Genomic DNA, 17,070 nt, shown 5'->3' on the forward strand with positions numbered 1-17,070 from the left:
GTAAAGCAAACGAGAAACAAAAGGTGCAGACATGGAGAGGCATGCGGGGATGTGGTTGTTGTATTTATATTTTTAAGAAAGACTAAAGTGGACTGAACTCCACCTGCAGCGTGCGGTTGGTTGGAAGGGTTGGAGGAGGGTAAACAGGTCGGCCTGTCAGTTTTAATGTGTGTCCTGTAGAGGGCAACCAAGTATCACAGATGTCAGACGCTTCTGCGACAGTTCCGAGTCTTCAGATGTTGTTGGTGCTCAGGATGAAGAGGTCTGCGGTTCAGGTGGTACAACTAAAAAAAAACATACTTGGTAGCTTTTTAAAAATAAAGCGAGAGAATTGTTTTTTGTTTCACTTACTCTTTCAGGATTGTTGAATGAGTCTATCAGTGAAGTTTTCTTTGTTTCTGCAGTGCATCTGAAAAAGGTAGAAACAGGAAACCGAGTTGTAATGACCGACCCTCTCTGGGGTTTTTTAATCAGGAACTTAAATTACAATATAATCAACTTTTAATTTGATTTTTTTTCATTCATCAAATGTTTGACAAAAGAAAAAAAAATATTATTGCAGCCTGTTGTTACTTTAAAACCAGTGTTGATGGGTGAGTAATTCTGCTTGTCTTGTAGAAAACAAACACTGTGTTTCAGATGTCCTAAAGAAGCTCTTTTGAAACATTTACATGTAAGTAAACTCACATTTACTCAGTTCAAAATGTTTTGGTGGTGTTACAGAATTTGTAAATATTTACAAGGGTTTAACAATGCTGTAGATATTGTAAATGTATACATATATATATATATAAAAAATACTATGTACATATGGTTTAAATTGTAAATATTGTTTATAGAGGTGCCCTGCACAATCTGGAAATGTCTGTATTTGTTCTATGTTCCTATGCTACGATTAAATGCAAACAGTTTGACTTTTTTTTTTCTTCTATTTATTGATTTTATTATAATCACTACAGCAGCTACATCTATACAAAATTCCTATATTTAGATGTGTTTGAATGTATTTCCTGGCTGGAGACAAAGTAACGCCCATGTTGCTTCTTGATCAACATGGACTGATGTGACAGCAGTTGTGGAGTCGATTCACCTTAAGAGTAAGTACCGTTTCCTTATTTTGAGATACTACCTTTACGTTTGGATGCTGGTTTTTTTTTCACACTGTTAAATGGAGTTTGAATATTTCATCATTCGTCATGTGTTTAATTGAAGCAGTGACTGATCACTGCTGACGGACAGAGGAGGACGGTTCAGATAAATCATTCATCACGCTGCAGACACAGTGCGGAGGGAACAACGTGACTTCATTCATTTTTCTTGATTTTCCTGTCTTCGGTTCAGTACTATCATCTTACAATAGGAATTCTTTACGTTACGAATGCGAATGGCTATCCCCAAAAAATATAAAATAATTTAAACTTTAAAGTCCGTGGTGACATTTCAGTGTGTCACATCCAAACTTTCCTGTTGCTGTCCCATTTCCTCTTTGTTTTCTCACTCCTTTTATGACACTGTTCTTGTGTCCTAAAAAAAAAAAAAAAAAATGCCACACAAACAAACCTGACTTCTTGACACACTTTCACTGAGCAGCGACGCAGCTGCTGCATGGTCAAGCGGCCTCACAAGACTCCAGTTTACTGCGGAGAGAGTGATGCGGCTGCCAAGTAATTATACCCCCCCCCCCCCCCCCCCCCCCCCCGCAGCCCCTCTCCAAAATGCTAATGGTATTTACAGGAGAGGGAGAAGGGAGAGGACACGAGCAGCAGGTGCAGCTGTTGGAGCGTGATGTTACACTGAGACACCATGCTGCACTCACAGAGGGGTCATTGTGGCTGCTGAGGTGATGGATAATCAGTCAGACCGCAGTCAGATAAACATCAGAGATTTATCTCTTTCATTGGTTTTACTGTTTGGTCACAATTTGAGTCACCAGGTTTAAACGTTAATAGCGACCGTAGCTGTCAGTAAATGGTACCCCCCACCGCCAGCGTTGGGGTTTAAGTAAGAGGAGACTCCCTTTGTCAGTTTGTTCTACTCAGACTATGTATTAAACGTCTGCGGAGGTATTACTTTTTCACTCCATGTCGTGAATCACCTAAATTCATAGAAGTGCAATAGTGTAAAGTTTGTAGTGCTGTCTTAAGGGTTTAGTTATGTTTGGACACTTTTCAAAACGAAAATCACTAAAGCACAAACTATATTTAAAAAAAACAAAACAAAAAAAACAAAAAAAAAACATGAGAAAATATGCTCTGCATGAGCCTTGAGAGTTTTTATATTTGACCTGGAAGATGTTTGATCAGCTTTTCTCAATTTAAAGGCAAAGACAACAAATTCATGGTCTCTCTTTATTCTAAGATGGGCTCAGGAAACATCCAGATACTGGCCTAGTTGACCTAAGTGACCTCAGCTTCTGCTACCATTAATTAATGATGAAGGCATACAAAATTATCTGATTGGTATCTGTCATTATTTTACCCACAAAACAAAAATCAAATAAAAACCTTTAAACTACTTTTATTTATCCGAAAGCATGTGAAAAAAATTCACTAAACATGCAAATATATATATATATATATATATATAATTTTACAAGTTTTATGGAGACCATAATTTTACAAGTTTTATGATGTCCTACTGAAGTAGGACATCATAAAACTTGAGTCCATTTCCAAATCACTCTTGTGCAAATTGCATATTGACTGGATTCCAAACTAGCCATAACATCATGTTTATATAATTATTAAACTCAAATTTAAAGAAGTTCCCTCTATCAGATGAATGTGAAAACTTTGATGTAAACTTTAAACAGTGAAGTTGATCACTTTATGTGGTTCTGATGCATTATAGACCCACTAAATATTGACGGGAGATCCCTATAGTGGTTCAGGTCTAAAACATGGAACCTGTCAGTTCAGCTGCTGACTTAAGAACCATGTGAGAAAAATCTCCATTTGGCTGAGGAGGGATTGGGGATGGAGAGCTGAACAACAGAGTAAATATTTGGCAGTGGAGAGCTCTTGGGAGCTGCAGAGGGTACTCTACGGCTGAAGCCCGCGGGTGTTAAATAGATTAAGGGGCTGCTGGGTCATTGTGAAAAGAGAAATTCCCGCTCTTTGGACATGACTTCTCTTTGCCTTTGCGTGTTTTTGCTCTCCAATCGAGTGCCCTCTGTAAACTATCCACTCTGACGTGCAGTACTGTAATCCTCTGGTGTTTGTCGACCACGCGGAGGCCGCTGTGTGTGCACACAGGAAAGGATGCTTCGGGAGGAGTCGCCCATTTAAGATCTGATGTGTTTGTGCTAATTGCGAACACTCAAACTTTACTTGATCGTGTTTGGTTTTGACGCACAAGACGCCATGTGCGTAACGATCATGAACTGGAGCGAAACGAGAGACAAAAGGTTGATTTAAGGGCATTTTGGGGACTAATAACACAGGTCACCGACTTTGCTGAACTCTGAAAATCTAAAAGGAATTTAATACGTCCTGAATCACACATGTAATATTGCTCCGGGCTATAGACTTGGCGGCAGTAGGCGCAGAGAAGTAGATAGTGTCCCAGATCCTATTCAGCTCCATTCAAAACCATGACAACACGGAACAAGCTCGGATTTATCCTGCAAAGTTAAAGGACATTGTGCCGGGGCGTCAATCAGGCATTATTGCGGGACTGAACAAATGCAAAATCTTGACTGGAACAAATGCTTCCAACGGGTCTCGGACGCGGGGCTACATTTTCCCCCTTTGTTCCCCTTCTCTTGGTTGGCATGTATTTGTGTTCCCTCTCGTCCGACCACCCAGGACGACTTGGGGAGGCATGTCCACCACCACCACCACCACCACCGCCACTCTCCTACTCGGCCCTCATATGCACCTCGCTGAAGTGGATGAGGCTCGATATCAATATCAAATAAGTAGCGGGAGAGAAAAAAAAAACAAAAAAACAAACGGCTCCCCCCCCCCTACACACACATAAGGCTGGCTTTGCATTTAATGCGTTTTATATGTTCAGGCGGACGGAAAAGAGTCGAGACATCAGCCTGTGGGCGTCAGTTGAAGGTGGCGAGTGATTGGACTCCTTTAACATGAGGAAATCAAAATTATAAGGGAGTAAACGGAGAACAAGAACACACTGGAAGTCACGGTGTCCCCTTTAAGTTATGTGCTTGCAGAATGATGAATTATTGATCATTTATCTCCATTAATAAAATCATGCCAGCAGTCATCAGTCACTACAATTTGTCAGGCAGTGGACCAGGATTGATTGGAGGTTTAAGTTTGGCAAATCTTTTTATTATGCGGTTAATTTTTCTTTGGAAACCATGATTTTTTTAAAAAAAAAATTATTATCAGCACTTGAAAGCACTATATAATCATTATTTAAATGTTTTATCGCAAACTAAAATGTACTGGTTGCAGGTACAGGAATATTTTAAAGTGTTTTTATTTTTAATTTAGACAATTTTTGTAACTTTGATTTCTCCCATGTAGACATATTTTACATTGTTAGAACCGTGTTTTACTTTATTGGCAAAGGTTCTAATGAGTTATCGTTGTTGACAAACAAATTAAGAAACGCTTGTACAACTTAGTTATAAACAATTTCTTAAAAGTAAAAAATTAAAAAGAATTTTGTCATGAAATAGAATTATAATGATCCAGAAAAGTCAAAAACGAAGAGCACTTTCTAAGGGAAGTTGCTTTGAAGAAACGTGCAGGTTTGGGAATCCTCCAGCGTCCATAAACGTCAGAACTTCTCACGCCTGCAATTATTACTCCTCTAATGGGCGTATTAGTTAAACCAACTCAGCGCTAATTGCTCACTTTGTATGCAAATATTGGACAAGTTGTTTGGAGGAGAGGAGGAGGAGGGGGAGGAGGAGGAGGAGGAGGAGGAGGGCTGGTATGGGTGGGGAGTTTGATGATGGGACGGGCTCTGTTGTCAGCTGCCACCCAAGACGTGATTCAGTTCCAACAATTACCATTATCTGTTCCCCAGTTTGACGATACGGGACGAATCTGTAATGATGACGAGTGTTTCCTTCGCTCATTGTTGAAGCTCCGAGAGGTTTTTTTTTTTTTTTTCGTTTTTTTTCTGAGTCTACACCTAACCATCATTGGGTGACGGCACTCCAGCTATTCAGGTACTCGCCAGAGGAGGAGTCTTTATAAAGGGAGCAGCCTTGTGTTTGCAGCTTATGGAGTGCTGTTTGTGTAAACACTGAGCTCAGTGCACACATCGGTGTTTGGACAGTGCGTAAAGTGGATCTGCTGCGTTCTTTTTCTTTTTTCTTTTTTTTTTTTGGGGTGGGGGGGTAGATTTCCATTGAGTGTTTGCTGCTTTTCACGGACTGCAACCAAAGGACGCAATGGCTGCACCGACCAAGTTCAGTTTTTCCGTCAGGAGCATCCTGGATTTGCCGGAGCAGGATGCGGAGGCAGCGCCGCGGTCCTCCCCGGTCTACTCCTCCTGCTCCTCCAGCTCGCCCTACACCTCCTGGATCGACTGCGACCGGAGTCCTTGCATATGTAAGTTCGAATTTAAAACCATTGCAGGCTGATGATACTGGAATTTATAAAATAAATTTAGCAGGAAAAAAATATTAAATTGATATTTTTATTTGTAACACTTTTATTTTGAAATGACTAACGAGATAAAAGTTTATTATGCATCCCCCCTTAAGAGCCATAGATAGATAGATAGATAGATAGATAGATAGATAGATAGATAGATGCGTAAAGTGCGTAATTTTCCACATTATTTACTCTAACTTGGACTTGTATTTATTTCTGCAGCTTCCGATGAAGGCAGTTTCGAGGCCTCCCCGGACTCCACCAAGCCGGATGACTCGTCCCTGGACTCGGAGCCGGAGAGGAGCAAGAAGAGCAAGAAGCGCCGCGTCTTGTTCTCCAAGGCCCAGACCCTGGAGCTGGAGAGGCGCTTCCGGCAGCAGCGCTATCTGTCCGGCCCGGAGAGAGAGCAGTTGGCGCGACTCCTCAGCCTGACCCCGACCCAGGTGAAGATCTGGTTTCAGAACCACCGCTACAAGATGAAGAGAGGCCGAGCAGAAGGAGCGCTGCAGGACGTGGAAATACCTCAGCCTCCGTTGCTGCGCAGGGTCGTGGTTCCGATCCTGGTCCGGGACGGGAAACCTTTTCACACCTGCTTACTTGACACGGAGAAAATTGGCTGTTTACCTCCTTCCTCTCAGGCGGTACCCTTCCCCTTAGCTTATACTTCCCTCCAGCATCCATCCCCGGTCGCTCTTCCTCCAAGGTACCATCAGCACTTTCCTGCCGCGGCGGCCTCCAGATTCGCCTGGAGAGACTTTTGGAGCGACTCGATCCAGTTTAACTCTTTCAAGTGAAGGCCTCGTTTCGTTGCACAAACTCATTTAGAACGGCATCAAATGTTTTCTGAATGTTCGGCAAATTTTCGTGCTACTTAAACATTTAGATTTTCACTATATAACGAAAGATATTTTGCACATTTTATTTGGACATTTTACGTGTACACAATTTTTAAAATGCTGATCAGATTTTCTTTTACATGGCTTACTGGTGTAGCCTGTAGAATTTGTATTATCTGGCGAGATGATGTATTTTGTATGTTTTTTTTTTTTTTTACTTTTTAAACATAATATTTGTATAAATAACTTGTTGAGGTCCAGTAGGCTGCATTAGGCGGTGATAGAAGAGGAATGCTGTAGCAGCAGAGCCTAAAGTATGAAGGAAAAATAATGTCATTTGTTGTCTTCAAGGAGACTTTGTTTAAAAGTTTTAACTGTTTCAATTTGTGAACAAAATTAATAATAAAATCTCTCGTATTTTGTATACGGTTCACAGTGTAATGTGCTTTCTTGTTTTTAAATATAAACCAAAAAAGGATGCATATTACTGATGACAAAACTGATGAATGCACAAGTGAATATTTGAGCTTTTCTTCAAACTGAGATTTGAATGTCTCCCAAATTTATCTTTATCTGTTTGATGGTTTTAAGGTAAAATAACACATGCAGCCTATAAAATATATTTCATTTGCAGAATCTAAAATATGTAGCAGGTCATGACAGCGACCCTGCAGGCTTTTATAATGTTAAAATCCTAATTATGCACCCAAAAGCTCAGCAAACATCACTTCTAAAAAGGACTGGATTTGGTTAAGCAAACAGTAAACATTACAGCCTCTCTCACTACAGCACCCTGTTGTCTTGTCTGGGACCATGAGCTGCTTTTCACTTCTACAATTAACTTTTGTTATTCTGAGGAAAGTGGGCTAAATACTGCTATTAGCTTTATCTGGAAATCTTGGTGCGAGTGTACTGTAGGTTTGAAGAGCATTTGATTTTTGATTGGAGGAATTAAAGGCAGATCATCAACTTTATTCGACCAAAGTCTGCTATAAAATTGAACAGGTGTAAGTTATAGTTCAGATTTTTGTGGTCAAAAACCTAAAAAACAAAACAAAACAAAAAAACCTTTTTGTTGCTGATTTTATGTGTGCATTAATGCAAATGTTCAGTTCAAACCTCCACAATCAAACTATACTTACACAAAGTGCGCTGATTATACTGTTAATTCTTGGATATTCCTAAACATACACGACTATTTTTTTAAGTTGTAGAGTCACCTCGAGGAAGCATGTTCCCCTCCTGTTTAAATACATGTGAAAAATATGCCTCTGTGTTTAAAATCATGTCAGGTTGTCATCAGTGACGAGGAGGGGGGGGGGGGGGGGGGTCTTCTGCTTTTACGCCCCTTATAATGTTGTTTGCTCGTCCTGTGACCCTGCAGCCCATCGTCCCTGTCACCTGGCCCTTTGTTCCCCTCACTGGGGCCACCTTGTATCACATATGGAGGGGACTGGCCGAACCCCTCAGCTCGCTGCATCTCCCCTTAAACGCTCTTTTTGTCTGGGTGTCTCCCCGTGAATGAACCATTGTCCCTCATCCAAAAGGGACCGAGACAAAATCTTTAGTGTTTCAATTCCCGTGATGTTTAATCAGTCCCTGCGACAAATTTATGAGGTTTAACTGCACAATGGTGTTTTAGAGCATCTTGGGGTTTAAGGGTGACAAAGACAGGCTTTTAGAGGTTGCCATTGGTTTTTTAAGTTGGTCAGAGGAATTGTCTGCAAAGGATGGGCTTGTATTAGCCTGCCCATCCTATAGTTTTACTCACTGGCCTTCTCTGGGGCCCCTTTTTTAGGAGAGATATAAGGCCCACGTAAACTAGGCCACAGGAGGAGTTCTGTTAAGTTGTTGCAAATAATGTTTTCATACAAATCAATGTTAACTGCCATCCGGTTGAAACGTTGACTCTTCTTTTCACATTTTTTGCAAGAAATAATTTTTCCCTGATAGAAACCCATATAAATCCTTAATATTGTTTTACTGGACATCGGTTTGTTCCTCTTTGCCCATCTGTGAAGAGTATGATTGGCTAAAACCTTGCAGTATACGCCATAAAGATATAAATCGTTTACAGACTTAAAACTCTCTCTTTGTCTTGTCTCGACATTTTAGTGTTTGGGTGACTTTCTAAATCTCTGTCTTTGAAAATCAAAGTCCCCTGTTGTTTTGTCTGCACAGGTTTAAACAAAGACTACAGCAGCCTCATAGCCTACTTTTATTCTGTACTTGTGGAGTTTAAAAAAAACACGTCAGGTTTTAGATATGTTGGTTATATGGGGAGTAAGAAGCAACACAAACAGAAGAACACGGGCTCCGCCGAGAAAAGGTGCCGGATTCAATCCCTGGCGAGGTCCATTTTGTGTGTAGTATGTAGCCAATATATGAAATCAAAAGTCATTAAAGTCATTAAAAATATTGAAAAAAAAAAAGTCATGTCGTCAAAAATATGGAAAAAAGTCGTACTACAGCGTGTTTTTCTGTGGAGGTTGCATGTTCTTGCATATATCATGACTTTTTGTCATATTTTGGAAACCATGTTAATGCATGACTTTTTCTTTTACATTTTGGACTACATGCATGACAATAATACTTGACTTTTTTGCCCATATTTTGGATGAAATACTGCAGTGTGACTTATTTTTGATATTATGACTTCTTTTGCAAGAACATGAGACGATAACGGTAACAACTGCACTAGTGTGCTGTAATGTATGACCTTTTTTCACGTTTTGGATGACATGCTTTGGATGACTTTTTTATACATATTTTGGACGACAGTATGACTATTTTTTCATCTTTCAGACGATATGCTATAGCGTGACTTTTTTTTCATATTTCGGACGACATGCTATAGGTATGACTTCCGTTCAAATTTTGGCAGGCAACACAATAGTGCAGTTGTCAGCGTTGTCGTCTCACAGTCTAAAGGTCCGTGGTTCGATCCCTGCCTGGGACTTCCTATGTGGAATTTGCATGTTCCTGCATAAATAATAAATAAGAGTAAAATATGTTGTCCAAAATATGGATGACTAATTTATGCATGTTATCATGCATATCTACATAGTCCATGATGTAAAACAAACATCATGTAGTCGTAAATGTGACTAAGTCACACTCCAGGCAAGAACATGCAATCCTCCACAGACAGAGTTCCAAGCCCCTGATCGAACCGAGTACTTCCTGATTGTGAGATGACAACGCTAGCAACTGTAAAATTGTGCTGCCTTTATTGCATGTTTGTCTGACTTCTATGACTTCTAAACATTTTATTGAAGAAAGCACAGTGGTGCAGTGGTTAGTGTTGTTACCTCCCAGTCCAAAGGTTCCAGGTTCAATTCTTGCCCTTGACATGGATTTTCATCTGTCATCCTTTCCAGGGGGAGTCTCGAACCTGGAACCATCGGATTGGGAGGCTACGGTGCCAACCACTACACCGTTGATCCTTCTACCATAACAAGTTTAAAAGTCATATAAGTCAGACAAACATGCAGTAAAATGGTCATGGGCGAGTCTCAAACATGGAAGCTTCAGACTGGGAGGTAACAATGCCAATCACTGCACTGTTGAGCCCTGTTCCAAACCATGTTTAAAAGTCATATAAGTCAGACAAGCATGCAATAAAGGCAGCAAAATGGTTAAGGCTAAGTCTCGAACCTGTAACATTCTGACTGGGAGGCAACAATGCCAACCACTGCACCATTGATTCCATAAGATATTTAAAAGTCATGTAAGTCAGACAATGACTTACAATAGAAAGTCCCAGGAGTGATTTACGTCCAAAATATGAATTGAAAAGTCATAATATAGCATGTCATCCGAAATATGAAAAAAAGTTTCATACTATCGCATGTCGTCCGAAATATGAAAAAAAAGTCATACTGTAGCATGTCGTCCGAAATATGAAAAAAAAGTCACACTATAGCATGTAGCAATACCTTGTATGACTTGTATGGAAGTCAATATTTCCAAAGCAAAAGTGAACAGTCCTGTACCCTAAGGGTTGTACGGGAGCTCCATCTTAAGATTGAGAGAGAAGCTCAAAGTCTATTCCAGGCTAACGTCTTATTACTCCACCTATCCACAGTGCTGCTACATACATACTTTGGGACACAGGCATTAACATTCAAAACACATCTGATCTATGCACACAGCCATCACAACTCCAAGAATTGATCAGAAGGCCCATGAGAAGAGGCTTGGATGGATAGCAAAAGTATGAGGAGGGCTGTAGGAGACTTTAGACTGCGCAATCACAAGGCTGACAACTGCACTATTGTGCTGCCTTTAACAACTTGAACGAAAGTCATACTTATAGCATGTGACTTTTTGATCATATTTCGGACGACATGCTATAGTATGACTTTTTGATCATATTTGGGAGGACATGCTATAGTATGACTTTTTGATCATATTTGGGACGACATGCTATAGTATGACTTTTTGATCATATTTGGGACGACATGCTATAGTATGACTTTTTTTCATATTTCGGACGACATGCTGTAGTATGACTTTTTGATCATATTTGGGAAGACATGCTATAGTGTGACTTTTTTTTCATATTTTGGACGACATGCTATAGCATGACTTTTTTTCATATCTCGGACGACATGCTATGGTATGACTTTTTGATCATATTTCGGACGACATGCTATAGTATGACTTTTTTTTCATATTTCGGACGACATGCTACTTCCGTTTAACTTTTTGCAGGCAACACAATAGTGCAGTTGTCAGCGTTATCGTCTCACAGTCTAAAGGTCCGCAGCTCGATACCCGCCTTGGACTTTCTATATGGAATTTGCATGTTCTGCATAAATAATAACCTAAAAGTAAAATATGGATGACAAACTTATGCATGTAGTCAATCATGTAATGCATGAAATCATGCATGTAGTCGTAAATGTGACAAAGTCACACTCCAAGCAAGAACATGCAATCCTCCACAGACAGAGTTCCATGCCCTCTATCGAACCCAGTACTTCCTGATTGTGAGATGACAACTCTAGCAACTGCAAAATTGTGCTGCCATTATTGGATGGTTGTCTGACTTCTAAACATTTTATTGAAGAAAGCACAGTGGTGCAGTGGTTGGTGTTGTTACCTCCCAGTCCAAAGGTTCGAGGTTCAATTCTTGAACCTTGACATTGCCTTTCATCTGTCATCCTTTCCGGGGGAGTCTTGAACCTGGAACCTTCAGATTGGGAGGCTACAGTGCTACACCGTTGATCCTTCTACCATAACAAGTTTAAAAGTCATACAAGTCAGACAAGCATATAATAAAGGCAGCAAAATGGTCCAGGGTGGGTCTCAAACCTGGAGCCTTCTGACTGGGAGTCAGCAATGCCAACCACTACGCCATTGATCCCTCTTCCAAAGCATGTCAGACAATGACTTACAACAGAAAGTCCCAGGAGTGATTTGAACCGGGGACCTTTAGGCTGACAACTGCAGCTAAAAAAAACCTTAAACTTTAAATTGATCATTTTTCCGAGACTTACATCAGTAGTTATTCCTGACAACCTGCTTTATGATATCTCTCGGTCTCAGATCTGACATCACACGATCCAAACAGAGTTTTTAAAATCTGATTGCATGTGCAAAGTCAGACAAAGAGAGCAACATTTCACATGCGTAACAAACACAGAGGAGAGAAATGCCCCTGTTAATACTTCAGAACCAACATATCACAAACAGCCTTCGATAACTTGAACGAAAGTCATACTTATAGCATGTCGTCCAAAGTATGACTTTTTTTCATATTTTGGACAACATGCTATAGTATGACTTCCGTTGATATTTTGGCAGGCTGCAGTTGTCAGCATTGTCGTCTCACAGTCTAAAGGTATGACTTTTTTCATATTTCGGATGATCTGCTATAGTATGACTTTTTTCACATTTTGGACAACATTGACTACGTGCATGAGTTTGTCGTCCATATTTTGGACTTTTAGGTTATTAGTTATGCAGAAACATGCAAATTCCACTTAGAAAGTCTCAGGCGGTTATCGAAATACAGACCATGTTGTCCCTAATATGAAAAAAAAAAAAGAAGGTCATACTAGAGCATGTCGTTCAAAATGCGAAATAAAGTGGACAGACTTGGATCTTCATTAGGTCATAATGTTTAAATAAATGGAAAACACTGATATTTATACATCATGCTGACAAGTTCTTTGATGACAGGTGTGCTTAATGGTTATCCAAACAGTCCGGTGCGTCAAACATCCAAGAACAATTTCTTAAAGGAAGAAAACCTTTGCCAGTATCTCATTATCAGCCCGAATAAAAAGACAGTCATATCAGATGCAGTAATGCCATAAAAGGTAGAAATCCTATCATGAAAATCTGCAACAAAAACATTTGGAGACATTTGAAAACCATATTCAACACTGACTTACACCGGATTGAGCATCATTTGATGGCAATGACCCATGTCTCTTAAGACAAATGATATCTAACTTGCTGTAAGTAAAAGTAGCAAGAGTGCACTGTAAAGATACTCCAGTACAAGTAAAGTCAACTACCACAATCAGGAAGTAAAAGCATTAAAGTATCATCCTAAAAATTACTCAAAGCATAAAAAGCAATACAGTAGCCTAATTATAATACTGAATTATTAGTCATGACAAGATGGCGCTAATTTTGACATTATGTATCTAATGAGTGTTTCATTTATAATGGGTTTATCGTATCTTACAACCTAATATGTTTTTTGTCAAATATTGATTAGCAAAGGAACTACAAACTATACCTGTGAAATAAATGTATTAAATAAAAAGAAACCATATTTTCCTCTGTTGAGCAGAAGTTTGAAGGAGAATAACACAGAAATACTCTAGTACAGTACAACTACCGCAAAACTGTATTTAAGTAAGTACTTGGACATACTGTTACCGTTATGTTTTGCACCTCTGCCGGAGCCTGTGTATCACATTTTATTTTTAAACATATTGTGGTGCTGAGCAAGCGAACTGCATCTCGTGATAAACTTTAAAGTCTGATCTCGTTTTGAACGGTATAATCAGCTTTTAAGGACATGTTTGTTGTGAATTTGGAAACCTCTGATTGAAACTAATGGTTGATGTAACAGTCACAACATTTTAAATCTGTGCAGCTTTTAATATTCATAAAATCTGTGCTTTACTGACCTCAAAATATGTTTAATCATATTTGATGACCCACATTAAGGTAGAAATTTAATTCACTGGTATTTTTTCAGTAATTGAAACTGGCTGCTGTATTAATATGCAGAGAATTGTCTCACCCTCTGTTGAGTGTGAAGAGGTTTGTGACACAACTCTACACTAGATGGCGGAGTAACACACCGTATCATTTTGAAAACCGTCTCACTCGCCTGGTGAAGGAAATGTCACCAAAGGGTGCGTTTAGGTACTTGCATGAGGAGAGCCGCTCATCCACCAGGGGCCGTGCTTCACTGAAAAACGCCACGATGTGCTCTCCTGCGTTCCCCTTGCAGCTGCTGAATGGGTGCAGAAATACGGCTGCCCGCATAGTGGCGTAATTACGGCTACGTGGCGTGACGTCATGCGCCAGGATTTGCTCAAAGGTTGCGTGGCAGGGCTCCAAAAGTCTCTCGTTCTGTATTTAGACCATTTGAGCACCATGTCAGATGGATTTTGAAACGTGTACAACTCTTTCAGTCTCCTGTACTATATGTGATGATTGGATAAATGATTAGGGGAAAGCATGGGATTATTTTTCACAAGTAACGTCATAAATTCACATTTCAAAGCTGTAAGAAAGACGAAGAAATGACTCATGAAGTCATCATCGGTTGACGTCACATGTGAGGTGGTGAAGCAAAGTTTTAACTTGGTCTCTCTCCTCCGTAAACCCACGCTTGTCTTCTATTTGGTATGCAGCTTGTTTCCTGGTAGCACCAGGGTTGATAACTATCTTAGAGGAAAACAGGAAAAATGTAGAGAAAGTTTTAATGCAAAACAAAAAACAAAACAAAAAATCTTTAGGGGAGCAAATATTGTCAAAGCAAGGCAGGCAGTTATTAATATCCCCACTGCGGGCAGTTTGTTATTTTAATGGGGATACAGTGTTTGTGTCATAAATCCATAGTTAAGATAACTAACAGAAGTGGACCAAACTTTATACGATTTTTTTTTAATGCAAAATAGTCAAAATTTAGGAACATACAGATCTACACTTTGTTATTTTATATTCCCTTGGAATTGAAATAAAGTTAGGGATTGTCTTGATATTTTTATAGATACATTTGGGATACCTTTGTGGTTATAAAGTGACGTTTTTTTTTTACATTTGATGGTCATAGAGTCTAGTAATATTCTTATAACATTCATATAGAAGTGCATTTAATCAATATGTTATACTCATATGACTCTTTGTATCCCTATGAATATGTGGACAATTTGCCTATCTTTAAAAATAAAATAAAAAGTTTTTTTTTTTTTTTTAAACAACAACAGTAAGTCCTTTTAACTTTTTTATTGAGCACCTTTCTATTTCCTCGTCTGAAGTTGCTCTCTGGATTATATCATGCTCCAATCAGTTCATAAACAACGACGTGAAGCCTCGATAACAAAGGCTCGGTAGCCTCATACCCGCCACTTCAAAGTGTCCTCATTATTCTGAGGAATTAGCCGGAACATTTGGACTAATTGCTGCTAATTGGCCGTAATAGCGGTGTGCCAGAACAGGGGAAAGGTACTGATTTAGATGATTAAGAATGTCTTGAAAAATTCCGTAATTAAGGAACGCATAAGCAAGATTTACCTGGGATGCAGACAGATGCTGTAATTTTAATTGCCTGCGTTTATATGGCCTGCGAATTACGCACCCCCACCTCGGCTATCAACCAAACAATTTATTTCAGCTGTAATATTTAGCCTTGTACTATATGGTAATATTGCTTCATTAGCGATAATTGTAAGGTAAAGGGAAGATATGGGTTGTTGTGATGTGCATGGTGCACAGGGCTCTGCAAATTGGACCGGCGCACTGAAAATAGAACGCAAGATGACGGTGCAAGAAACACGCGGGCACCCGTAAAACACACAGCCCTGAAAGGCAGTGAAATAGAGAACCGCCGCTGGTGATCCCCGTGACCAACTGTCAGTGATCTGCATGTCACTGCAGCCGACACACTCCCACTGCTGCTGAGCCTGCGTGGCTCCAGTTGGGCACCTTGTTGCTCTGACTGCGCCATCATAGCTACGAGAAAAAGCTGCAAAAAGTACCCCCCCCCCACCCCAAAAAAAAAAAAAATAATTTAATACAAAATAAATAAATAAACAATCACAGTTGTACGTTACAATAATAATAAAAAAAAAAAAAACACAAAGGCAATGTGAGGACTGAGAGTGCATGGGCTGCCACCAGAAGACGCTGTGTTTCTTTAATTCCTGTAGGCTATAAGGTGAAAGCGGTTCAACCTGCAGGCGCAGACCTCTGTGGCATCTGCTGCTGCTGCTGCTGCTGGACTGACGTTAGATCTAAAGTTATTTGTGTCTTGTCCGGCACGATCCTGACATCCACAGACTGTGTAAGTTCGAAGTTACTACATCGATGCTAAATTCACTGCTTAATGTGATGATGTTGTACGACTGTAATTTTGTTGCTGTAAAGCAGAAGACAGGATACATGAATAGTCGAAGACGGACCTGTGGCTATTGCTTTATACTAAATTATTGACTGGCGTACAATAAAATACGATTGTTAAACCAAGCTAAATCCGCTGGTAATAGTGATAATAGCTATAATTTAAATAAAAACCCAGTAGTAATAATAATAATAATAATAATAATAATAATAGATCTAATATCATTTCACATATTTTTTTTTCCCTAAAACAATAAGGCTATTTGAATCCCTACTTATGGGTTAAATGTGCAGAGAAAGGTGGACTCTGAAGCACGGCACCAAAAACACCATTTCTTGACTTTAAAAGCTGCTTGGAAAAAGGGCAAAATCTTTTCTCGTGCATCTGCGTCAAAATTTTACAAATGAGATATGATTGAGTTAAACTGTAATGGCTCCTCGAGCATTAAGGCAAGATGCTACTGAGGGCTACCTGGCGTTGTGCTGCAGGAGGGTAGCTACTTGAACGCCGTTAACTTCACATGAGAGCCTCTCCTACTCCAGACTCTATTTCTTTTTTCTTTTTTTTTCTTCCCTGGGTCTCTTAGGCGAGTGTGTGCATCTGAATTTAGGTAACACGCTGTTTGCGTCCGACGATATCAAAAGAAAAGAAAGAAAAAAAAAAAAATCCGAGGGGGTTAATCATTTACGCAGCCACTTAACACGCGGATGTGTATTTATTTACTTATCAGTATCAGTCATTTTCCCTCCCCGCAAGTGCACTTTTGCATGTCTGAGTACGATAAGGCATAACACAAACAATCCTGCAATCACTGGAGGCCTCTCATGGCCATTAAAAGTCAGTAGTTCAACCGCGGAGTGGTTCTCCAACTCTCAAGTCCATATAGGGCTCCTTTCATCAAGAGGCCCTCGTAAACATCACTACAGTTAATAAAGTGTATTGTGGTCACTGCAATCCCAAGGTGCAGCCGCGTGGTTATCATCGGCAGCAACAAGTCCCGAACTCCAAATGCAGCAGCTGCAAGCGCGCTCGGACACCGCCTGCAGCCGGCCGGGAT

General features: G+C 39.9%; 1 protein-coding gene across 1 annotated transcript; it reads left to right on the forward strand.

Moving 5' to 3' along the window:
• The first annotated feature begins 5,374 nt into the window (after positions 1-5,374).
• On the forward strand, positions 5,375-6,499 carry nkx2.9 (NK2 transcription factor related, locus 9 (Drosophila)). The gene is made up of 2 exons (XM_069152732.1): positions 5,375-5,534; positions 5,802-6,499. The coding sequence occupies exons 1-2, from the start codon at positions 5,375-5,377 to the stop codon at positions 6,371-6,373; spliced, it is 732 nt and encodes a 243-aa protein (XP_069008833.1). The 3' UTR covers positions 6,374-6,499.
• Positions 6,500-17,070: the final 10,571 nt, after the last annotated feature.

This window comes from Embiotoca jacksoni, unplaced genomic scaffold (assembly GCF_022577435.1).
Source record: "Embiotoca jacksoni isolate LCO1_2020_lvr unplaced genomic scaffold, fEmbJac1.0.p SCAF_18, whole genome shotgun sequence".
Taxonomy (NCBI): domain Eukaryota; kingdom Metazoa; phylum Chordata; class Actinopteri; family Embiotocidae; genus Embiotoca; species Embiotoca jacksoni.

Coding starts and splice junctions, on each gene's coding strand:
- nkx2.9 (XM_069152732.1), top strand. CDS start 5,375: ATGGCTGCACCGACCAAGTTCAGTTTTTCCGTCAGGAGCATCCTGGAT. Junction 5,535..5,801: donor CGACCGGAGTCCTTGCATAT/GTAAGTTCGAAT, acceptor TTATTTCTGCAG/CTTCCGATGAAGGCAGTTTC.